General features: G+C 39.3%; 1 protein-coding gene across 1 annotated transcript; it reads right to left on the bottom strand.

Moving 5' to 3' along the window:
• Window positions 1–208: 208 nt before the first annotated feature.
• LOC134602400 (C-terminal-binding protein 2) lies at window positions 209–26,414 on the bottom strand. The gene is made up of 10 exons (XM_063447246.1): window positions 26,326–26,414; window positions 18,447–18,513; window positions 17,405–17,559; window positions 14,419–14,563; window positions 13,347–13,553; window positions 13,040–13,254; window positions 12,582–12,712; window positions 12,332–12,459; window positions 11,805–11,925; window positions 209–5,696 (listed from the first exon to the last, which is right to left on the bottom strand). Exons 2-10 carry the CDS (start codon window positions 18,493–18,495, stop codon window positions 5,534–5,536), a joined length of 1,314 nt encoding a protein of 437 aa, XP_063303316.1. The 5' UTR covers window positions 18,496–18,513; window positions 26,326–26,414; the 3' UTR covers window positions 209–5,533.
• Window positions 26,415–26,496: the final 82 nt, after the last annotated feature.

Genomic DNA, 26,496 nt, shown 5'->3' on the forward strand with positions numbered 1-26,496 from the left:
TAACTTTATGAATAGTTTGAAAGTATATTAACCTATTGAGAATATTGTATGGGTTTTACCAATGTAAGAAAAAAAATTCAGATGACATACTTTGATTCCACACTTTGCAGCTAAAACACACACGATAAATATAACAGCAAAATATTGGTTGTACAACTTTATTAAAATATTATAGAGAAATGATTAGGAGACAGAAAACTATCTTCTAACAAATCATTTTCTAAGTACTACAAGTGAAAAAAATTAAAGTATTTGCAGTCAGACCAAAAAAAAATAAAAAATAAACACAACAAAAAAGAAAAACAGAACACTTGTTAAGAGACAGCTTTTCAATGTTTCACAGTTTTAGCTATCCAGCTGAGAAAGGCATAATGTTCATTGTCTACAAAAATATATTTCTGACACTCCGAGTAATTTATAAAAAGCTGGTCAGCTGTGCATATAACCTGTAACAAACCAACACTAGATTGACCACACAACACTGCACCTTTAGGACACAGGGTCACATCTCAGCTCAATCCATGCAGGGTTAATACAAGATCACCCATTGCAGATTTGGGGCCAATGTACAGGGAAATATATGCTCTAATATCCTCTCCATGCAGATTGGGGGACACCACCAATGACAGTAATACACACCAGACAGGACCCCAATCATTACGAGTCCCTGCATCAAGAATAAGGAACCCTTTTGGGCATCCAATGCAATATGGAGGAGGTGGAGAAAGGATAATAATGCAGATATTTGTTGGGTAACGGAATCCCATATAAACAGGAAACTTTAATATAAAAACAGGATTTCCCCCCCTAGAAACAATTAAAGATACCCGCCAGATATTTAATGTAACGACAGTCGTTACAGACTATTTTAGCTCACAAGTGGTCTCCCCTCTACTCCCACTACACATTGATTTGCAAGTTCATTTGCAAAATACCGTTTTTGAACCCCAGTAACCTGCAGAAATGGTTCTTGAGAAGAATAAAATAGAAAGAAAGAAAGAAAGAAAAAAATTAAACCTGCTATATGCATATCATACTGAGTCGCAGAAAAGTTTGCATTGAGCTGGATTATGAAGCTTTTTTATTTTTTTTAAATTTCATTTAAACAGTATAAAATAAGGCTCCTTTTAAAGGAGAGCGGATAAAATACATGTCATTTCACAGGACGTGGAGATTTAATTCTGTGTGCTGGGTTGCTGTCCATTGTAAAATCATTAAGACTTTGGTGTTTTGCTTCCTAGACATCAGACCATCCCAGTTAGTAGTGATCACATCCGCACGACCAAACTGTGCTAACCTGTTCAGCTCTGGAGTGACTGTAAATCAAAACGGTGTCTCTCCTAAAGGACACTCATCTCTCAAAAGACTAAATAGGTTCAATTTCATAATAAACCTTCAGGAGTTATCGCTAAATCGCAACTTTCTCCTAGACACATGAAAAATAAACTCACAAAAAACAAAAACATTTATCTGGACAAAAATCACAAGTCGCCTTGATATTTGATATACAAGAAACAGATGTACTACATTTCATAGTTTGCGAAACAAAATGTTTTATGTATAAAACAGATAACAGAGTTAAGGGGTAAAAACTGTTTTGTCTGCAAATATAAACTATTACCATCTGCAGAAGAGGATATTGCCAATATGACTGAAGCAGGTAAAGGTAAAACTGCTTATTAACGATGGCTTTCGGGGAGAGAAAAATAATTCTAATAATTAGAAAAAGAAAAAAATATATCAAAATTAATTCACCATTTTAGGCCAAAAGTTGTAAACCAAAGTGATCTGGAGAAATCTTTGAATTCAGCTATTATAGCCTAAATTAGCATTTTGTTTATGGTCTAATAAGTAATCCTGTCACAACGGACGTGAATGTATCTTTGTATAAAGGATCACCTCTTCGACTAGTCAAAATTGAATCCACATGAATATGCTGAAAAGCATAACAAAAAGAAAGCATGTCAAAGCAGCTGCATAATTTATTGACAATATACCATATTATGTTACCTTCTAAAAGGGAATGATAGAAAAATACTAAAAAGGAAAGAACAGAGCTAAGACGCCATGTGCACTATACATTACAAGCTGAGGTTTCATTACTTTTAAGAACTGCCTCAATGCTACCTTTAAATAATGTTATTATGGTTCTAGTTTATACCAGGGTTGCTCAAAAGGTAGATCCCCAGATGTTTTAGAACAAACCCCAATGATGCATTGCATGCCTTCAGAATAAAGCATCATGGGAGCTGTAGTTTTAAAACATCTGAGGATCTACCTGTTGGGCACCCCTGGTTTAAACTCTCAGTTCTTTTTAATCATGGTCTTAAAGATGGGTCAGTGAGTAATAGATGCCATTGCTATGCTCAAATTAATAGTGTGTTTCAAACTGAACATTGTTGAAGTCTAATCATAAAGGATCATTCGTTTAGTGTGCGTGACAATTGCTCGAGTGCTTTATAAACAAAAACTTCAAACATAAATAAGGCCACTGGGACAGTTGTAGCTCAAAATAGCAAAAAATACCAGGGTGCAAATAGGTAGGTGTTACACCGCAGACCTATCGTGGAAACAATTTGATACTAGAGACCTTTATACGATAGTCTCACATTATCTGCAAATGGCCAACTGACTCCTACACAAAAATGCCTTTCATAAATGATAATGGGTAGTAGGTAAAATAGTAAATGCTACGATACAATGGAGAAACATAAAAAGAGCGTATTTCATGTGCACCACAAAAAACAAACAAAAAAACGGCACTAGAGTTTATCAGTAAATGGAGAAGTGAAAATAATCCCTATAAAAAACTAGAGGAAGATAATCATGTTAACAGAAACCAAATGGGAAATTATATGTTGCTTTTTAACTATATAACAGTACCTTAGCATAAAAAGGATTTGTATAATATAAATTACCATAGATGCTAATGTTTGGATTAATAAAAAGGAAATAAAATGTGCTTCAGTTCTAACAAATGTTGTTAGAACAAACACCAAATTAATATATATATATATATATATAACAAATAAAAAAAAAATCTGTAACTGAATGGTATTGTATACATAAAACTGTGAGTCAATTACCTACAGATGTGTAAAACACAACCCTAAGTGCTACTCCCTTACATAAAAAAAATAAAAATAAATTAAAATGTTTTTCAGTTGTCTCCTTTTTAGACAGTAATCTTGTTTGAGAAGTCCCCATAGTCATCTGCATGCCACAATGTGATGGAAATTGATTTATCACTGTACAATACTGTGGTGTATGTTTTAGAACTTTTTTTTTTTTTTTATTACTCACTTTGGAGTTTAGACACTTAATTGTGAAACTTGGGAGAATTGACAAGAGAATTTCAATGATTAGGAATGCAAACTTAACGAAAATAAAAATAAAAATTCAGAATTCCTTCACTTGCAACTATACAGAAAAAACAAGTCTGTACTTTGTGGCACTAACAGTTCTGTTAAGTATCTGGCTTACATCAGGCTATTCACTTTTAACTGGTTGGTGTTTTACACTAATCAAGCCAGGAAGACAAAGTAAGGGTTCTGGGCACTACAAATTGCAGTGGTAAAAGAGGGAAAGAGTAATACCCACAATTTACTGCTTTGAATAACTTTATTGTTCATTCAACAAGATGCTGTATGGCAGAAGAGGGAGAGTGCACACCTGATGCATCATACACCACTCATACATAGGATATAAAAGAAAAATGTTGACTGGAGTTTTTAATGGAATAACACAAGTGACGTATACCAGATGATCACAGAGGTACAGACTCCTGGTTATTTCTTATTGGCATGCTGCAAACGTGGAGCGGATACCCATGTATCCCAATTGTACACTTAATCCTTTTCCAGTTCCCTTAATGACACAAAAGGCATCAGGTGTGCTATCTTCCTCCCCTGTCAACTTGCAATCCTGCCGTCTAATGGCACAAAAAAACACAAAAAAAAAACACACATGAAGCTGTGTAGCGCTGATAACCTAATCATACCTTTAAGAATCATTTTTCTCCCCACACTTACATTAGAAAAAGTGTTTGAGGTTTCCTTGCATCTATGAACATGAAATTTAAAATAAGAACAATGGTGCTCCGTTTCAGCTAAGAGTTATTTCTTAGCAAGTTCTCATGAAAAAAAATGTTCATGATAATTAACAAAAAAAGCACATTAACCAGCCATCTAGTACATCTGTTCTTAAACCTTGGCTAGGGACATCACCTTTGTTAGTCCCCGGACAATTGCCTACAATAAGTAGCTTACTGTAGCCACGTTGCTTGCCACCAGATCAATGGATACCTCCTTAATACAGAACAAGATCTAATTAAGGTTATTGGCCAAAAGTCTTTTAATATTACATTTTCTTACAATTGAACATGGGTCTCTGATCAAAGTTTCCAGGTGATGAATGGGTCAAAAATCTCATGTTACAAACACAGACGAAATAGAAAAAAAAGTTAAAAACCAATGATGTAGAAATGATGCACACTACAACTCTTGGTTACAAACCCCTCTCCCAAACATCATTGATGGACCTGTACTAAACCATCAAACTCATTTATGCCAGTAGTATGAAGTTCTAATGTGGGGTTTGTGGGTGTAGGGGAAGACTGAAAACCAGTACTTCATTGCACCAAAATCAGAATAAGCCAGAAGAATCATTGCAATGCCTACAAGACCAGCCTTAAACCATTCTATGACAAAGGAATCACATACAACAACAATTCAGAAGCCCATTTGAGCCCAGGTACATATCAGAAAAAAAGCGTGACTGGAACAAACCTAATCTGAGCAAGTCACTGCATCACAGACTGCAGATATTATCAAGCCCTCTTCAAATAACAGCAAGAGTGGTTTAGTTGTTTTCTTAATGAATGGTTATTCCCTATAGTACTTTCCTCTAATTTTGTTCATTCTTTGAGCACAGTGATATTCTTTATTTACTTATTTTTGTTTGGAAAAAAACAAAAACAAAGGTTGAATCAGACATTTTCCTCTTGCATTAACCTAGTCTTGGTCATGTAAATCTGCTGTAGGTTTGTTAAACAAAACATTCCATGGCCCTTGAACAGTGAAATTGTAATCTAGACACACCAACTGCTAAATCGACTACTGCTAAAATTTGGTGATGCCTCCGCTCCCTGAGACAACTGGGCATGTCTTGCACTAGCGGAAACAGAAGAGAGAGATCAGCCTGCCCCAGCACACAGAAGGATAACCCACCCGTATTGTATTTCACTTAAAACTAAAAATTGGTTAAAAAATAGATCTGTTGAAAGGCAATATCTAAAGGTTTCCAGACACTGATATGAACATTCTCCTTTACGGTGTGAGGAGAGATGATACACCTCAGGGTTTGCAGCCTAGTTTTATTCTTCACTTGGGTAAAGCTGCTGAAGAATTGGAGATTCCCACTTCTCTCCCCCCCAACACCAAAAATCAAAGGGGAGGGAAAGCACAAATATGGGAGTGGTGTTTGAATTAAAAATAAAAATAAAGGTAGGGAGGCAGAATGTGACACCATGTTGCTACTGATCAGTAGGAATTTCTCTGTCTGGGTCGGGTTTGCTGGTCTGTCCAGGTGATGGGGTGTGGGAGACGGCAGGGATTAAGGAATGCGAGGAAGCCACCAGCCCTTCCACAGCAGACGGGTGTCCTGAGGCAGCTACTCCCATAACTGCAGAGGGAAACCTGTAACACAGTAAATCAGGCAAAAGGTAGATTAATCATTTATGGCGATTCTGCTTTATGTGAATTACACTTAACATGGCGCATATAGAAACAGATCACTCCAATTATAGTAACAATGCTTATGTACCACTTGCCTGTATTTCATGAGGGAAAAAAAAACCACGTAAAAATGTCATCCAAAATAGTATCATGCAGTGCAAGAGAAGGATACTGCAAACACACAGTGTTTTGCATCTTACCATAACTACAAAAATAAACATATCATGCTCAGATTTATTCTGTTCTTGTGTTTTTCCAAACGTCCAAGCGGCAGTGGGATGCAGTTGTCCATTTCTCAAAGGACAGGAAGCATTGAAAAGATTAAAAAAAAACTAATTCAGTCCTGACCCCCCTAAGCCTTATAAAGGGCAACTCCACCCTGAGGCCCCCCCCAGTATTTGCCTGTCCTCGAGAGAGACAGGTCAGGTAGCAGAGCTCTGCCCAGGAGTAACTATCTGGCCACCGGGTGTATTTCAGATTAATTACCAGTGTGTTCTCACCAGAGGCTTATTAAGGGGAGACATCTAGCTTTAATTTTAATAGCCTCTCTTGCTTTCCTAAATAAGTTCATTTGGATATGTGTCTGCCAGGTGCAATCCACATTAGCTTATGTGCGTTCAGCCAATTTGTCCAAAAATGAGGCAATTAGGCAACCAATTCCTTATAGCCACGTTATCCATATAGAAGGCAATAGCACGTTTAAGGCAAGTACATATTGGTTTATGTTACAGCAAGCTTGTACCAAAATTCAAGGCTATTTCCAAGGCTGGCTGATCTACAAAGGAAAAGGCGGTACCCTGTGCATGCTGGTCTGGGTGTTGCAGAAAGGCTTGGCTTCCTCCAATGCCTGTGAAAGCCAACTTCATTGTGGAATACACGCACAGGTGGCTTTGTGTCTCCAATAACAGAAAAGGAATGTGTACACACAGGTTGGGATTCATCTCCTCTACCAGCAAATGCATGTGCAAGTTATCCTCTGTTTTGATGCAATTGCTTAACTGCATGTTTGTGGGCAGTGTTCAGACCACCTATGTACAGCCTAACTGCATGTTTGTGGGCAGCGTTCAGACCACCTATGTACAGCCTAACTGCATGTTTGTGGGCAGTGTTCAGACCACCTATGTACAGCCTAACTGCATGTTTGTGGGCAGTGTTCAGACCACCTATGTACAGCCTAACTGCATGTTTGTGGGCAGTGTTCAGACCACCTATGTACAGCCTAACTGCATGTTTGTGGGCAGTGTTCAGACCACCTATGTACAGCCTAACTGCATGTTTGTGGGCAGTGTTCAGACCACCTATGTACAGCCTAACTGCATGTTTGTGGGCAGTGTTTAGACCACCTATGTACAGCCTAACTGCATGTTTGTGGGCAGTGTTCAGACCACCTATGTACAGCCTAACTGCATGTTTGTGGGCAGTGTTCAGACCACTAAGGTACAGCCTAACTGCATGTGTGTGGGCAGTGTTCAGACCACTAAGGAACAGCCTAACTGCATGTTTGTGGGCAGTGTTCAGACCACCAAGGAACAGCCTAACTGCATGTTTGTGGGCAGTGTTCAGACCACCTATGTACAGCCTAACTGCATGTTTGTGGGCAGTGTTCAGACCACCTATGTACAGCCTAACTGCATGTTTGTGGGCAGTGTTCAGACCACTAAGGTACAGCCTAACTGCATGTGTGTGGGCAGTGTTCAGACCACTAAGGAACAGCCTAACTGCATGTTTGTGGGCAGTGTTCAGACCACCAAGGAACAGCCTAACTGCATGTTTGTGGGCAGTGTACAGACCACCAAGGTACAGCCTAACTGCATGTTTGTGGGCAGCGTTCAGACCACCTGTGTGTTTTTTGATTTTCTTTCTCGCCTTTAAAACACACTAAGATATTTGGTACACTTGTTTCAGTTAAAGCACTGGTGAGACCTGTTAAGGTATATACATACTGGGTGTATGTGAAATTTTCACTCAGAGATATTCCTCCCAAAGATTCATTTACAATTATGTATATAGTGCCAACATAGTCTGTGACGCTGTGCAATAAGTTAACGAACACAAACAATCCTACAAAACCTGCTTTGGCATTCAGGAACGGTAGGTGAAGAGAGACCTAACCAAATAAGCCTATCTAAAAGGTTGGGTTTTTCATTGGACAAAGTAAATTCCTCTACAGGTTTACTATTATCATGGTTGTTGTAACTGTTTGCTGCCAATATAAATTTCTGGTGGAATTTTATTCTAACCTATCGTTATCCACAGTTGTGTCTGATTAGTATCAAATCCCCTGTCATCTGTGCCTTGAGATTATAACTCCTATAACATATGAGATACAGCATCATTTTTTTATTTTTACTTTATGTCTAGTGAGCATTTAGTTTTCCTAGTTTATTTTAATAACCTCCGCTCACTCTCCCTGGGTCACATCAAATTTATATCATTATCTTCCAGCATGGTCCTGTTTCTTAGATTGGTAATTGAATTGGGAAGTGTCAGACAACTTCTGTGAGTTGGGCTAAAACTAGAAAATTAACTTCCAGTTTGTACTCCTTTAAGTGGTTAATTGGTATTTTATCAAACCAGGTTTCAGTATTTTCATGGTTTGATTTGTTCCTCACCAGTTTATTAAAATACCCCTGCTGTGTAGCCCAGCAGGGCAAAATTATTATAGGTGTCACTGGAGTAGCTAGTCCAGGTCTATGCTTTAAAATTAGCTCAAATGGCTACCATATATGTGGACAGTTTTATTTAGGATTTCTATGTTTCCATTCTGAAATTAGCTGCACTCACTAAAATGATGCTCCAGTCAGACTTTATCATCAGTTTTCCACTAGCTTCTCCTTTTACGCTCTAGGCCTTTGCAGCCCAAAATACCACAACGCAGTCCATCATACTTCCTGTCCAGAGGTGGAGAGTTTGGGATATATGCATTTTTTTAGCTTATGAAATGTATGTACTATTATGTGTTCATCTATATGTATATTTTTTGTTTTGGGGAACCGTTTTTGTTTCTAGTTCGATCACATTACCCATGTGCAGATATATCTTGCCTTTCATCTTTTTCAAAAGCAATTTCCAAAGATTAAGGCATGGTGTAACGGTATTCGGTGTACTGCGACCATTTTGATATCAGGACTGTAATAAGCTTGCTAAGTTACGTTTTTATAACAACTCTAAAATTGGGATCTGCACAATTCTTCCACACTTTAACGCCTCCAAATGTGTTTATTCCCCCTCGTCCTATTTTGAAACCACAAACTCACAATCCACTTCTGGGTCTAATCTTTCCCTATATCTGTGTTTTTACCATTAACATTAGGGGGCCCCTTTGTAGGTTTAATTTTTCTTTTCTAACATTTATTCATGGCGTTTTCTCCATATGTTGAAAGTATATCTACAGTGGCTAGTTGTGAGGGTAGCCACGCTAATGGTTTAATTAGTGGTTAATTATTTGTCTTATTAGCCTGCATGTTAATCACAGATAGGGATTTATGTAATTTTTTTCCTATTTTATGTTTGGTTTTGGTATGTATTGGGCTATATTAATCACCCTATGGCAAATATATATTTTTCATATATAGGTATATGTCTGTCTGTATAAGTGCCAAAATACACTAAACCAAACACCTTAAATGCCAGTGAAGATATGAACAACAAGCAATTGCCCTTCTCCATTCGGAAAACTGGCAAGAGAATAAGATACCTCCAAATCTTGGGTTATGTCTGTATAAGTGTTTATTTCCATTTATATGCATATTTAAATAAAAGTGTTGTAGGTCACATTTGGATTTGAGCTCTTACCCCGCAGAAACGAATAAGGTTCTAACTTACAGTTTAAAACTGGTGTTGTTCCAGAATTACTCTAATAGGTAGTCCAATCAGCTGGGGATGGTATTTTGTGATTCAGGAGCCATAATCCACAGGCTCCTGTATGGTGGGTTCTCTATGTGAAATTGTTCCCACCCTGTGTTTTATCTTGCTATATCATCCCGCTTGGACGTTTGGAGAAACCTAAATTTTACTTACCGTAAATTTCTTTTTCCATAGTCCAAGCGGCAGTCATGATTTCCCTCCCTTTATGCTACAGATCATAAAATGTAAACCTATATCCTTCTATTAGCTTGTTATATACTGGGGAGCTCAGAGTGGAGTTGCCCTTTATAAGACTAGGAGGGGAGGAGACTGGGGGTGGGGACTGCATTTTGTTTTTTTTTAGTTCTCAAAGCTGTTTATTGAGTGCAAAATTTAAACACAATAAGTCGGACACGCAGGTCCTAACATCATTGACATAGTTAACAGTGCAGGCATTATTAGGCAGTTATACAATTATCTAGCTTACTTGTTAACATTAAACAAAATTAATTAAGTCTTTCGATTGACTTCTTACGTTGGATGTCAAGGTTAGTACTTATAGGTTGTTAGACAGTAGGCAGTGTGCCGATTTTGACACATATGAAGTGCTCACCATGACTTATTTTTTAGGTATCTGGTATCGCATCATATGAGACGCGCAGGTCTCATTAAGTTATGGGTTACTGTGCTATCAAGTATGTGTAGGTGTGTGGCCTTGTTGGCAGTATGTGCCTGTCAAAGTTTTCTGAGGGTATCTCCACCCTGTCTTATTGGGTAATGTGCATTTTTAAAGTCCTTTTGGGACGTTCCGTGGTTGGGATCCGTTTGTCATGAGGGTATAGCCTTATGTCTTGGGGGGGGGGGGGGGGGGGAGTCCCCATCTAGGTGAGTAGGAACCTTACCTGTGCCTATTGTTTTTCCATTTGTGGTATCCCTTTGTGCCAGTGGGTCGCATCCTGTGTGTGACATTTGGGGGTTATTGGGTCTCAGCTGGATTTCGTTGTCTGCTAGTGTGTATACCTTGTTTGTGTTTCATAGTGTCCTGCTTAGGGTGTTTGTCCCTGGTCAGGTCTGTAGATGTAGGTGTGCGGTGCGTCTGTTAGTAACCTCGGGTTGGGCTATGTTGTAGCTATCTTATCAATGAGAAGCGCCGTTGTTAGAGAACTGAGGTGAAAGATAAGTAAGAGATAGGTGCATTTAGTTTTTTAACCATTTTCAATGCTACCGGTCCTGTTAGAAATGGGCAACTACATCCCACTTGTTATGAAGCTTGCTGAAGTGCTTTATGGGTGGGGAGTATCATAGTTTAACCCCAGTTTATAAAAGTGCTGATTTCTCAGAGAAATCAGCACTTTTATAAATTAACTAGGAAACACCCCCTTGGCTAATGATTCCTTTCTACTTCCGTTAGCTCCCCCTGAGCTAAGAGAAGTGGCAGGCATGCTCTACTTGAGCGTGCCTGCCTCCCCCCTCCAAGACTTTAAACCAGATGACGCTGGGATAAGGTAAGTAAATAATGGGATTTTAACCCTTTACTCAGACGGTGGTAGGAATATAGGAAGAGGGAGCACTAGTGTCATGAAGCAATGTCATGTACAACCTCTTTTAGTTTCCTACTAATCTCTCATTCACAATATGTGAAAGAGAGTGGCCCAACTCCCCTTTCTCTATAATGGGCTAAATCAAAGGTTTATAATCATAGGAGATTGATACACAGCATTAATTTTGGGTTCCTTGGTGCTACACAATAATATGAGATGGGAAGTCCTCAAAACTTTCTAAAATAATGTTTGTTCTACCAGTGACCCCTTCCGAAGACAACGCGACCGTCTACGTGTCCCCGACTGAAGCTCAAGTTGGGTGTCCATAACAGCAGTCCTTGAAAGTCTTCCTTAAAGGCCACTGTCAACCAATGCAATCACGTGTCTACATATTTTTGAGTTCAACCCTGAGCTAAGAGTGTCTTATTCTTGTGGTCTTAGTAGCTCCATTTTCTCTCATCAGTGGGTGAGGGGTGTATTCTTTTCCCAATATAGGGGAACTACTTGGTTTGCCATATTTAGGAGTTTAATGATAAGGGACTTTCCCGCCTTTCTATGTGGGTGCCACCTTGTAATCAGACTTGTATTTGCAGGTGTCAATATTTGTAACGTAATCTAAAGAAAATAGATTTAAAAACGTGAATTAAACACTAGAAAAGCGTTTTCATGATCGCTCTCTTACCTATATCCCGGTGCCCCATTCAGTTCTGGATGGACCGTAGCTGGCTCCATTCCGGTCCACTGTGCAGCCGCTAACAATAACTCCTTATTTACGCAGTTTCGTAAAGCATCAGGAATGGGGCCTGTTAACACACAGAATACACTGGTTGTAAGTAGGGCAGAAAGTTTTGCATTAACTGAATTCCCTGAATACCTAGGGGAATCAGAAGGTAACTCTCCAACTGTGATAGAATGACAAATTCTAAGGATGCTCAGCAAGCATTGCTATAAGAAAAGGTGTGTCTGCAGCTGGCCAAGAATAATTTGTTTAATGTAATTCCACAACAACTGGAGTCCTAAGTCTGTAACCATTACTCTACAGGTAGTTTGGTTTTTCTGTTTTTATTGTGGGGGATATCAATCACATTTCTAAGTCTCAGATGGAATTATTTTGCAGAGTTAACAAATATGGTCAATTGAATAAAGCTTCTTGTTTTTTTTTAAAATAATGAAAATTACAGGACAGCACCTTAATTATTTAGTATTTACCTGTAATTGCTCTACGGATTTCTTTAGCTGCTTCTTCTCTTGCCTCAATTGAGGCATGTTCACTGTACCATGCAGTGTGAGGAGTGCAGAGCAAATTGGGAACATCTTTCAAGGGTCCCTGAGAAAAACTGTCATAATACAAAGGGAGGCAAAGAGAAGAATATAAATTAGCAAAACGCAGAATAGCAAGTGTTTTTACAAGCACCAATGCACTGGTGATTTGCTTGGCAAGTTGTGTAAATGAGCATACCTAAAAGGTTCAGATTCGTGCACGTCTAAAGCAGCTCCGCGGATACGCCCATCTTTTAAAGCCTGAGCCAGAGCTTTTTCATCAACAAGACCTCCACGAGCAGTGTTCACCAGGAAGCAACCCTGGCGCATCTGGAATAAAACCAAATGCATAAATTAAAGTCTAGCAGGTATGGATTATTTGCCCCATGCTACCTCTTGAAGCTCAATGAGTTTATTATGAATAACTAGTCATCTTAACCATTTCATTACAAGGCACTGTTGGATAATGGCTAAATTCTACGAGAAGCTGTTCGTAAACTGTGTACCCATGATTGATTTCTGTAAATTGACAATTGACAGGCTCATGCTTCCTTCAATAAGGTTCAACAAATTGAGCACTATAAGCTAAACTTGTCTAATAGTTTATAGCTGTGCCTGTGTGTAGAAAACCGCACTTAATAGAATTTTAGCACTAACCTGTTTTATGGTAAAGTCATTGATGAGATGATGATTGTGCTCATTAAGACTGCAGTGCAGAGTAATGCAATCACTGTGCATTAGAAGCTCCTGAAGAGTTGCCATTCTCTGCAAACCTAGAGAGCGCTCCACTCCATCCGCTAAGTAAGGGTCATAAAAGATCACTGTGAAGCCAAATGATTTTGCGCGGAGCGCTACAGCTTGACCTACTCGACCTGAAAACGAGATACACCACATGAAAGGTCATACTCTGGGTGTTATCAAGAATGCATCACTGCAGAGATGGTGTCTTTAGAGTAGTTTTTACCAAGTCCAATGATGCCCAAAGTCTCTCCTCTGATTCTTGCAGCCCCTCCAGCAATCTCTCGTATCTGTTCCACACTCGATGCTCTGTTACCCTCTCTCATGGCTTGATGTAACCATGTGACACGTCGATACAGGTTTAAGATGTGGCAAAGTGTAGAATCAGCAGTTTCCTCCACCGATGATGAGGGAACATTACACACTGCAATCCCTAGTGAGGAAGTTTTTTTTTTTTTTTTTAAGTATTCACTATACCAAAAAAAGTCACATAAAAAGCTGATCATTTGTGCTATTTCACAGAAACAGGTGTAGACAATTAAAATGCAGATAAACATAAGTTAAAGAGAGCCAGTAGAAAGCTTCTTGTCAAATTGACAATGCTCAATGTCTAACACTTAGAGACATCATTATACATATATAATGACAGTAAAGCAGAGCAGAATTTTTGGATAGAAATATATTTCTTGGGATGAAGCTTCTGTAAGCACAATTTATAGATACATCTACAACGTCTTAAAAGGTACTGTCAGTCCAATATTTATTATACTTATATGTGTAAATATGTAAAATCTTTTAGGGAAATTAGCTGTTGACATATCATACGCAATGTTAATTTTCTGCATTTAAAGCTGATCTGTAATGATGCAAATTTTGTATATGATGTTATAGGAAACCTAGAGCACAGTGGGGAGGCTGAACACAGAGCTAGCTGGTCAGTCTCCCCATAGTGTTCCATTGTGCAGCAATGGCCCATGTGTTTATAATATATATAGTAATAAGAAAAAAACAGGCATGCAAAACTGTTTTGCAACATTGTAACAGTGAGGTTGGTTCCCTGGTATGCGACACAGCTGCCTTCTCACATCCTCCCTCTTGGCTTCCCCAGGGAAGGTTTGCAGGCAGCTAGTGATAGTCAGAGGGTTAGCACCCAAACACTCTTGCACATCACTCCAATGAGCTGAACATGTTATGAGGGTGTGAATGTTCCTTTAATATAAATATAGCAATTTTTGTAACTCCTGAGCTTGAGAAATTTTTTTTGTCAGCTTTACGTAGACACATATCAAAACACTTACCCATTTCAGCTGCTGATTTTATGTCAATGTTATCATATCCACTGCCAATCCTTATGATAATACGAAGTGCCTTGAATTTTTCCAGGTCTTCACGGGATAGTGAGATTGTGTGATACATAAGGGCTCCAACAGCCTCACTTAACACCTAGAGCGAGACAAAAAATATATATAGAATTCTGAAATGTTAGGTTTTCATTTACATTGTAGATATGTCTGAACATACCATATAAAGTAATTGAACCCACATAAGGCACTACACTGAAGGAATGTCCTAGCAGGCATTACTCTCCAGAACACACTCAATAATATTGCCCTGAGCATGGAAGTTCTGGGAAGTGTATGTTGTGCAGGGAAGTGTATGTTGTGTCAAACATCATTTTAGCATTTATATAGAGCCATCACATTCACAGTGCTTTACAATTATAGAATGTGGATATTTGACAAAAAGTAATCGACATAGAAAATATTAAAAGGCCCTGCTCAAACAAACTTACAATCTACGAGGAAGAGGTAAAGAAGAGGTGAGGATAGATAGATGGATAAGATGCCCGTTTCATGGTAAGCTTTCCTAAAGGGGTGTATTTTCAATGACTTCTTAAAAGTACTGGAGGCTAGGGGAGAGTCTGATAGTACATGGAAGGGATACATCATAGAAATAGGTCATTGCTTGTTGTTGAAAGTTAGAGCAGGAATGAGCAGATGATAGTCTGCTGGCAGAGTGAAGGGAAAGATAACGGGTGTATTTGTTGAGTAAAGAAGAAAAGTAGTGAGAAGTGGAATCATTTAGGGCTTTATAGGTTAATGTTAGTAGCCTGAATTGGATCATGAAGGGTACAACAATCCAATGTAATGATTGCAACAGGGTGAGGTATAAGTAGCGGACAGTCAGGAAGACGAGCCTGGCAGCAGTATTCATTACAAACTGAAGTGGGGGCAACGCAGGTATTTGGAAGGCAGATGAGAACGGAGTTGAAATAGTGAAGTCGGGAAATGATAAGTTCACGAACAAGTGCCTTAGAAAAGGGAAAAAATATTTCTCAAGGTGGAGGTTACAGGATCTGGAGGCAGACTGGATGAGAGGAGAAAAGGTAAGACTAGAGTAAAAACAAATATTAAAAGGTAGCAAACTTTAGGAATTGTGATAACAGGTGTCCAATGGACCTGAAGGGAGATAATGGAGGTGGACTGTATGAGGGGTAAAAAAAAAAAGAGGAGGAGTTTTAGAAAAAAAAGGATTTAGTTTTAGAAAATTAGAACATCCAGTTAGAGGTGGAAAAAAGGCAGTTTATGAAACATACAGGGAGGGCAGGATATAGGTTGGGGAGGAGTTGTAAATATGAGTATCGTCAGCAATGAGATGGCACTGAAATCCAAAAGAGTTAAAGAAAAATTCTAGCACAGGAGCGGATTATATTGTTTTTTGCTTATGGAAAGGTCCTGTTTGTTTTCAAACTAGAATTAAAAAAAAAAACATTTCATGCTTTTTTTCCCTTTCTTAGAACATCTAAGTAAAATAATTTATTTTAATGTGGCATGTAATAGAAACATAACTCCTAGTACTTATATAGCGGCTTTCTGCCATGCGCTTTTTAAGTGCATGCTCTCTGAATTAACAAAATCGGCAGCTGAATAGTAATAGATGTTATTATTACCTAATTGATGGTACTGATTTTATCAACCGCAGAAGGCTAACCCTGCCGGGATTTGAACCTGTGACCGTGCATTTTTGAACAAGCTTTGTAGTCAGGGAACAAACCACATAAAAGGGTTTGTGTGGCATGCTGAGCATACCAGATGCGTGGACTTAGTAAAATTTTCACAAAGAGTCTTTAAATAGATAAGTAATTCTGCTTTCCTAACTTGAAAAGCCTCGGTGTGAGGGAAGGCAGGTGTGACAAACCTTTTGAACTATACATTTTCACCCAGTGATCATTGTAACTAACATCCATTTAAATATGTGCATGTGCAAAAGCATTGTATAAATCCACCAGATCAGGCATGGGCTAAAAATCTCCCCTAATATGGCCAACACTCAGGTCTGAACATTATTTCTGGCATTATAAGGAAAGTACAATCACGTGTGTACTACAATATCACATTTAGAAGTAATTAGAGATATAGACTAATGTTTAACCCCTTTAAGGACACATGACATGTCATGATTCCCTTTTATTCCAGAAGTTTGGTCCTTAAGGAGTTAAACTTCTAGGCCCTGGTTGATTACCTGTCCAGTTGTAAAGGTGAATACCCAGAAGGAAGCACTATTGCTATATGGGTAAAAACAAAACAAAAAAAACACACATTCTTTTGATTTGTCAGTAATCCATTGTTTTGGACAATCAAAGCAGTGAATTCCCTGAAAATGTCAGTTCCACTACCTCAGTTTCACAGCACTGAATCACAGATTACAGTTGGTCAGTAAACATTGGCCATGACACGGAAGTCAATACAATTATACAATTTAAGAAAGCATGGGACTCCATCATTACTCTGCAAAATGAACACTCCAGGCACTATAATCACTACAGTCTGCAGCATCAAGTCTTCTCCCACTGAAGACAACCTTAATTCATCAGATAGATTTTATTAATGTGCACAGATGTATAGAGCAACATTTCAACCTTTCTTTTCAAAGATTGAAAGCATTGCTTTCTAGTTTACACATGCACTGTCCTTTGGAAATGGCTGCACTCTTGTGCACCCTCTCTGCTGCTAAAAACAGCAGATCCAAGACCACACTCACTGGCTGAGAGCACTAAGCAGACACAGCAATCATGGCCCTGTTTAGTTCAGATTACCTTAGCAGATTCTCCAACAGGAGCATACTGGAAGCATGACCTGCATGACCTGCAGCCACGAGTAGACTTAAGGATGGCACTAGGGTATTCCTGGCTCCATAAATAGTACAGGGGTGTTAGTGGTTATGGTGATTGGGTTGTTCCTTTATAAGTTATCAAATAAAAAATGCCAGCAAAAAAATTCTTACCTTCTCATGAATTTCCTGTGTTGACTGTGCATCACAGAATGCTACTGTTGCAACATCTTTTAATATAGGCATCTCAACTGTACAATCCCTGCCATCCAAAAGGGCTACCAAAGGCCGAAGAGGCATTGGGCCGTTCAAAATAGGTGGTCGAATACCTACAGAAACCAAGAATAAAATAAGCAAAAACGAAAAAGTGCATCCATATACATACATATAAAGACCGAAAACGAATATGAAGAAATCTGTAGACTACATTATGACACTTAGACTATGTTCAACTTAGAAGGGATACATTAATGTGACAAATGAATGTTCTGAATATCAAACTGTGCTCAGAATTGCTACTTGGTAAACAATCAGATATGTGACAGGGTTATTTATAAATAAAAATGTGCTATGTATAAACTAGGGCTTCCATTTATTTCTAGCTATAAAAAAAAAAATTGAATTTACAATATTTCAATAACAAAAAAACATATAGCCTAGCCCGCTAGTTATATTGGCTTCAAGTGAATAATGAGGTTTAACAGCCGGACTGCTTAGGTTGGACATCTCTGCTCAAAGGGTTAAAATAGCTCAATAAACTGCTTGGTAGATATACCCCAGTGAAAACATTCATGGATTTAATTGTACTTTTTTTTTCATTGGGAGTATACCTTGACAGCTTGCAAAAGTTGCAGATCTCGTGTAAAGTCTGCATACCCTTCCCTTTTTACCTAGCCCAGATGGTCTATGTCCAATCACAGACTTCCCAATGCAACTCAATTACAAATTTTTTGCAAGGCATGTGCTATTGCCTGCCTCTGCAGTTTAGAACTGCACTTAGCTAAACAACCAGGAAGCAACAGGGCCAGTTGTCTGTTAGACAGCCAGGGGGTGTAACAGTTAATTCATAAGTGCCAATTTCTATTAAAATTTGCACTTTATGTAAAATAGAAAAAAGACACTACACACTTAAAGCACTCCAGCAAGGTTTTGGAGTGTCCATTTAACAGTACACAAAATTCACAAATAGAAAGAAGAAAAAAAAGTTGCAGCTCACCTTCGCAAATTCTGTCTAAACGTTGCCTTTTCACTTTATGTTTATCCATGCTTTAGTCCTCAGCAACCTGTGGATAAATCAATGAATCAATTCCCACTATAATATACCAAAGAGTGATGCAGACATTTGATAACAGTCAACAGAATGAAGATAAGAATCCATAACAGAGAGAAAACAAGAATATAAAAAAAAAAATTGACAATGGTAATAAAATCCTAAAATATATATGGAATAAAAGTGTTAAACCCATAGTTAAGTTTGTGTTAAAATATTGCAGCAAAGATGAGAATACCCTCATAAGAAATGGGTAGTATAAAAACTGAACCAAAAAAAGGAGATGGCATTTCTGTATACAAAATCTAAAAATAAAAGCACTTATTGTAAAGTAGCCATAGAACTCCCATGATGCCAGCCTTTCCAATAGCAAACCATCATAAAAGTTGTTGTACTCATACATCTGTGGATGTAACCTTAAAGGTACATTATAGTCACCAGAACAACTACAGCTTATTGAATTTGTTGTGGTGAGTAGAATCATTATCTTAAGGCTTTTTGCTGTAAACACTGTCTTTTCAGAGAAAATGCAGTGTTTACATTACAGCCTAGTGATAACTTCACTGACCACTCCTCAGATGGCTGTTAGAGATCCTTCCTGGGCCATGGCTGCCTAAAATGCATCAAAACATTCAGTGTCTCCACCCTCTGCATGCAGACACTGAACTTTCCTCAGCGATTCCTTGATTCAATTCATCTCTATGAGGAGATGCTGATTGGCCAGGGCTGTGTTTGAATTGTGCTGGCTCTGCCCCTGATCTGCCTCTTTATCAGTCTCAGCCAATCCTATGGGGAAGCATTGTGATTGGATCAGGCTACCACTTCTGATTATGTCAGCAGGCAGTGGGGCAGGTCTAAAGGAAATGGGGACAAAGCATGCAGCTCCAGACCTGAATACAAGCAAGATTTTACTATATTTAGGGAGGCAAGATGGTGGATTTTAAGCCTATAGGGTCAGGGTACATGTTTGTGTTCCTGACCCTATAGTGCTCTTTAAGGCAGCTTTAATAAAGATAGCAAAGTTTTGAAATAATAGTGTACTAACCATGTTCGAGTGTTTTTGTTAATACATTTTAACAGTAGATATGGCATCTGAAAAGATTGGTAAAATACTGCTTGAGGAATAAAAAAATAAAAACGTATAGCTTTGTGTTAACTTCATTACTTATTTTTCAGTCTGTCTTGACTAGCACATAGAATCACCAGCATCTTTGGCTGCTATTATCTTTGAATATGTTTTTAATGTTTTCTAGTTTATTTTAAAATTGGTGCAGAAACCAATGAGTAGTTTAACCCCTTAAGGACACATGACATGTGTGACATGTCATGATTCCCTTTTATTCCAGAAGTGTGGTCCTTAAAGGGTTAACAAGAGTAGCACAAGTCAACATTTGCAAATGAGAAAAATAAATAAATAAAAATAAATAAATTTATTTCAAATGCATTGAAATAGGAGTGATTTTATTTTAGGTACGTTACAGTTATTAAAAATAATTACATATATCGTAATACTGTTCCCTAACTGTTAAACGTTCATCACTAGTTCCTTCAAATGTTAACAGGCCTACGGGCAGATATAGACCAACGTCTATGACGTACACTCACATTACCCTGCAATGCTTAGCATATATGTTTTATATTGTATTAAACAAAAATGTGCTGAACCAGCGAAACGAAGCAAATGTCAGCTTATCAAGGTTAATATTGTAAGTATTCTGCTTCATTGTGTCATATGCATGTTCTTGCACCCGTTATTGTGACGGGGCAAGACGATTTGTCCACTTTTGCACAATAAAAATAAAGAATTATAAAAATAATTACTACACAACAGAAAAACAATAGGTTCAAAAATGCATCAGATGCTTAGGACAATACTGCTAAGGCACCAAGTGCTATGGTCACAGCATTAACGTCTAGAGTAGGGGTAGGCAACATTTTAGCAGCACTGTGCCGAAATAAGATTGTGATGTCCCGTAGCGTGCCGATCCTATTTTTTTAAAATTGAGGTGTGTATGTTGCCGCATTCTGCTTTTTATTTCTACTGCAGTTGCATTGTATCTTTGTATTTGTGCACATATGAGTGATTATATTTTATATGTTCATGAGTAGTTTATGGTATCGTGTGTGATACCTATGAATGTGGGCTGTGTATGGTGGCTGCTTGTGGAATTGTGTGTGTGGATGGAAATGTCACATTGTGTGTTTGGTAGTGTGTGTATGTTTGGGGCTGTTTGGGGTATTGCATGTGAGAAGCTGCATGTGGGGTTGTGTGTTTGTGTGTGGGCTGTTCATATAATTTGTATGAGGGGAGGGTTATTCTTCATTTCTGTGTGTATCTAGCAGTGTCTGTGGCTTCCCTGGGTTCCAGTGGGGACCAGGCTGGCCAGGTACAGGTCAAGAACAGGAGCTGCAACAACAGCTGCAGGCTGCTCTACTACAGTGTGGATTCCCACTTACAAGTGCTGGAATGAAGTGATCTGAGATCACTTCCTCTATGTGCTGCAATGCATACATTGAGGATTGTCCCTCACCACCATATCGTATTCGCAAATATCTGAAGATTCACTGGAATCCTGATAGGCCAGAGCCTGTTTGGCTCTAGCAACCTTGAGTGCCATGCGAAGACACCTTGAGTGCCGTGCATGGCACACGTGCCATAGGTTGCCTACCTCTGGTCTAGAGTAAGCACTGACTTTTTTTTTTTTTTCTTTACAGGTTTGATACCAACCTCTGAACACTGCTCATGGCTCACAAGTAGATCTATGGAGATGTTGGAAGCTTATTTCTGAGCCAACACAATTATGTTTTTTCATATGTATAAATATTTGCCTGACAAGGTCTTGAGAAAGACCAAACCAGATCGAAATATTGGGTGGAACTCTAGTTAGAAACTCACTTAGAAAGGCAACACTTTGTTGGACAATTTACCTGTGTATCTATTTGTTTTGATCTACATTTTGTTTTTGTATGCTTTGTCTACAATACAATTAATTTGTGTTTCTGAAAACTATATGTGAACATTTAAGGACTCTCCTAAATTGTTTTAGTGAGTAATGTGCCCTTTTTGGAGTGCATATGTTTTTACTTTTGACACACTTAAAGATTTCTCTTTTGAATATTGAATAAGGTGTGCTACTGATTATATTTTACAGCAATAAAAATGCCTGCAAATGTCCCAAGAAAAGAAAAAAAATCTGTTTTGCCTCAAACTGCTAAATAATTTGACTGCAAAGTACATGTTTCTAATGCGAAGAAAAGGTAAAGTCACCCACACGTTATGACTATACAAATGGATCTGAACAAAATTAGTTTAATGCTCTATTCGTTAAATTTAACCTGTCCGAAACAGAACTTCTCGTCTTTCCTCCCTCAAGTGCTGCTACTCCTATGTCTGTCGCCCTCCAAGTCAATGGCACTACCTCACAGGCTCACTGCTTAGAAGTTCTCTTTGACCCTTAAAGGACCACTATAGTGCCAGGAAAACAAACTTGTTTTCCTGGCACTATAGTGCCCTGAGTGTGCCCCCACCCTCATGACCCCCCTCCCGCCGGGCTGAAGTTGGAGGAAGGGGTTAAAATCTTACCTTTCTCCAGCGCCGGGGACTCTCCTCCTCCTTCCGACGTCATCGGCTGAATGCGCAGTAAGAGCCGCGCACGCAGTAAGAGCCGCGCACGCAGCCAGTCCATAGGAAAGCATTCTCAATGTGAGAATTCCAATGTGAGACAGCCACTAGAGGCTGGATTAACCCATATGTAAACATAGCAGTTTCTCTGAAACTGCTATGTTTACAGCAGGCAGGGTTAATCCTAGATGGACCTGGCAGGGTTAATCCTAGATGGACCTGGCACCCAGAGCTGAAGTAGTAATTAAGCTGAAGTAGTCTGGGTGCCTATAGGGGTCCTTTAACATCTCCTTCAACCCTCATGTTCAGTCACTCGCCAAATCATGCCGCTTCCAACTCATAAACATCTAAAACCGGATGCGACTTATGTGCTTGTCCATGCCTTTCTATTCTCTCGCCTTGACTACTGCAATCCACTTCTCAATGGTCTTACACATTCCCAGCTTACCCCATTAGAGTCTATAATTAATGCATCAGCAAAGCTCACCTTCCTCTCCCCACCCCAACTCTCAGGTCTCCCCCCCCCCCCCTCGTCAGTCCCTGCAGTTTAACCCCTTAGGGACACATGACATGTGTGACATGTCATGATTCCCTTTTATTCCAGAAGTTTGGTCCTTAAGGGGTTAAAATTCTCATGCTTGCTTACAAATCTCTACAAAAAGCTGCTCCTCACTACCTAACTCACTAATACACAAGTATGTCCCATCGAGGCCCCTATGCACTGCCGAAGAACTGTATCTACCCAGTTTGTAATCGCACCTCTGACGACCACCTTCAAGACTTTTCTAGGGCTGCGCCTTTCTTTGGCGCGCCCTTCCCTGCTCAGTTAGACTCCCACCTAGTCTCTGTTCCTTTAACCCCTTAAGGACACATGACATGTCTGACATGTCAGGATTCCCTTTTATTCCAGAAGTTTGGTCCTTAAGGGGTTAAAAGATCATTAAAAGAGCATATTAAGCTTTTTTCTTCTCTCACCTTGGTAACCCACCCTGCTTCCTCTCCTGCAACTGGGTCGTCAAAAAAAAAAAAAAAAATAACCCTTGACTGTAAACTATTCTAACAACCTACTTACCTCTTGTGTTACTTTAAAGGACCACTCTAGTGCCAGGAAAACATACTCATTTTCCTGGCACTAGAGTGCCCTGAGGGTGCCCCAACCCTCAGGGACCCACTCCCACCGGGCTCTGGAAAAGGGAAAGTGTTTAAAACTTACCTTTTTCCAGCGGTGGGCGGAGAGCTCTCCTCCTCTGATCCTCCTCTTCTCCTCCCCGTCGGCTGAATGCGCACGCGCGGCACGAGCTGCGCGCGCATTCAGCCGGTCACATAGGAAAGCATTCATAATGCTTTCCTATGGACGCTTGCGTGCTCTCACTGTGAAAATCACAGTGAGAATCACGCAAGCGCCTGTCAATGAGACAGCCACTAGAGGAAATAGGGGAAGGCTTAACCCATTCACAAACATAGCAGTTTCTCTGAAACTGCTATGTTTATGAAAAAATGGGTTAATCCTAGAAGGACCTGGCACCCAGACCACTTCATTAAGCTGAAGTGGTCTGGGTGCCTAGAGTGGTCCTTTAACCCACTCCCTCTAGAATGTAAACGCGTTTGATCAGGGCCCTAAACTACCTCAGTTCCAATTTGTCTTGTTGTAAATACTTGTCTTTTAGTCCACCTATTGTACAGTATTGGGGAATTTGTGAGCACTTTATAAATAATATTTTTTTTAATATGGCAATTTGTTACTCATTTTAGGACAGATTGAACAGAAATCAAAGTGTTAATTCATTTTGCCATTCATCCAAAAACGTATGCACATGCATACTCTGTGCCCAAGCTGTGCCTGCCAAGAATTTGGAAGGTTATGTAATTTCCTAAATCTGTAATATAAATATAGAAGACAGGGCATAACAATGTATTATTCAATGGTGCAACTTGTAGGGAAGTGATGTTACCCTTGAACACTTACATTATCAATGTAAATTCTGTCAAGAAAGGCAGCATTTAAAGGCTGGGAGCACTGTATGATATTGAATAAAGTGCATCAAAACACTACAAGTGAAGGAGTCTTGAAAAGCTCTATGAAACACAGCACTAGACTATAATCGCACCATGTGGCTACAGGGCAATGCATACTGCATATTGTATTCATAAAACATTTATATGGAGTGAGATAGGCTGCCTGGACAGCAAAGAAAAAGTAACATTCACTCACATACGTTGCTATATGTATTTTATACACACACATACCTTAAATATATGTTATATACTGTCTGCAAGTAGTGTGTATGTGTATTCAGTTTTGCATAGGAGAATAAAATACAGGTACAACGTATCATTTCAATGCAATATGGAATCTCTCTCTCTCTATATATACACACACACACACACACTAGATATTTTTACACATTAATCTACTGCACTTAGCATTTCAGTTAATATCAAGGGCATGTGCAATGTGTGGGGTCAAAAACACATCAGCCCATCCAAAGTTACACATGAACACTGCAGAGAAGTTGTATAGTTCCAGGTTATTACTAATCAAGACCTAGGAAACAAATATTTTTTTTTCTAACGGATTCATGCAATCCTCTATGTAATAGCACCATGCTGAAGACTGCTTAGTGGATATCTCCACTGGTTTATACATGCCAAAAACCTGACAATCTGCTTTTAGTAAGTTTTATGTGTAAACTCACATGTGAAACTCACATGTGCACAGAATTAACCACATCAACATAATGAATGATCACACCAGTTTTGTGTGTGTGTGTGTGTGTGTATATATATATATATATATATATCTCAATTGTAGCAATCTTGAATTTAGATTTATCAACCACAAATACAACAGTTATAAGAGTAGACCAGGATTGTTTTAAATCAATTAAACAAACAGAGACATATGTTACCGGTTTACTGTTCGTAAACAGTGCAGGACAACATATCACGTTTTACCCTTTGGTTTGCTAGTATACTAAAAAAAATAAAAAAAATTTTTTTTACAAAAATAAATAAATAAAAATCGGTGAATAATCTATACTATTTAGCTAATCTACTGGGAAACCAAATACACGTATGTTGCGTGCATACATTTGCAATCAATGGCAAGATATCACTAATAGGAGATACAGACCAAAATAAGCATATCAGATAAAACTGCCATGGTACAGACAGTGCTATAAAAAGAGCAGACACAGGGGACTCTGATTAGGGCACATTTACTAGGGGCTAAGTTTCATTATTGGTCCACACTGTCTTGTTGGGCTAACCCTACTCCTTCATCCACATGGAGTGACCCATGAAAAGTGAGAAAAACATATATAGCATTCATATGCTGCAGCAGAGAAATCCATGAATTCACCAGGGCAGTTCCTTTGACATTTCTCCTCTTATCACTGAACTAAGTCACCTTCCAGCAGCATTGTATGAATTCTACATGTTTCCATAAAAGGTACTACATTCCCCATGCTGGCCATTAGCCTGCAGCAGTGCCATGTAGAATAATCTGTAATAATGGAGAGCTACTAGCCATGCTGGCCATTAGCCTGCAGCAGTGCCATGTATAATAATGTGTAATAATGGAGAGCCACTAGCCTGCAGCAGTGCCATGTATAATAATGTGTAATAATGGAGAGCCACTAGCCATTAGCCTGCAGCAGTGCCATGTATAATAATGTGTAATAATGGAGAGCTACTAGCCATGCTGGCCATTAGCCTGCAGCAGTGCCATGTATAATAATGTGTAATAATGGAGAGCCACTAGCCTGCAGCAGTGCCATGTATAATAATGTGTAATAATGGAGAGCCATTAGCCTGCAGCAGTGCCATGTATAATAATGTGTAATAATGGAGAGCCACTAGCCATTAGCCTGCAGCAGTGCCATGTATAATAATGGAGAGCTACTAGCCATACTGGCCATTAGTCTCAGTGTATATACAGCACTGTGTGGGTGCAATGGCTGCTCTGGGTGGTTTATATTATCTGTAAGTTATTACTCAGAGGGCTGGCGCAGTGATATTCCTCATGCTGGGTGAAGGGGGGATACAGGGTGAATAACACACAGCTATAGCAGTATATTGCCCAGAGATAATGGGGCACCGCACAGAGATCGCCCTTTAGTAAATAGAGACCCCCTCCGCTCTACTTGCTGTGCCCCAGACACAGGCTGCCCGTTACTGCGACCCCCTCCGCCTGCCCCTCACCTTCTCCTCCCCACCGGCACCGTCGCGCTCTCTGCCGAGGATCACACAGGAAACAGGAAGTGGTCGCCCAAGAGCGTCATCGAGTCAGGCGGCGGCGGGAAAGACAGATCGCAGCGCGTGCTTTCCCTCTAGCGCGCCCCCTGGCGTCAGTCCGCCAAGAGGGAGCGAGAG

Source organism: Pelobates fuscus, chromosome 3, assembly GCF_036172605.1.
Source record: "Pelobates fuscus isolate aPelFus1 chromosome 3, aPelFus1.pri, whole genome shotgun sequence".
Lineage (NCBI taxonomy): Eukaryota > Metazoa > Chordata > Amphibia > Anura > Pelobatidae > Pelobates > Pelobates fuscus.

Excerpts from the sequence above, each read along its gene's own strand:
- LOC134602400 (XM_063447246.1), bottom strand. The coding sequence starts at position 18,495 with ATGGATAAACATAAAGTGAAAAGGCAACGTTTAGACAGAATTTGCGAA. Across the intron at positions 13,554-14,418 it reads AAAATCAGCAGCTGAAATGG|GGATTGCAGTGTGTAATGTT; the intron begins GTAAGTGTTTTG and ends CTTCCTCACTAG. Across the intron at positions 13,255-13,346 it reads TTTGGGCATCATTGGACTTG|GTCGAGTAGGTCAAGCTGTA; the intron begins GTAAAAACTACT and ends TCTCGTTTTCAG.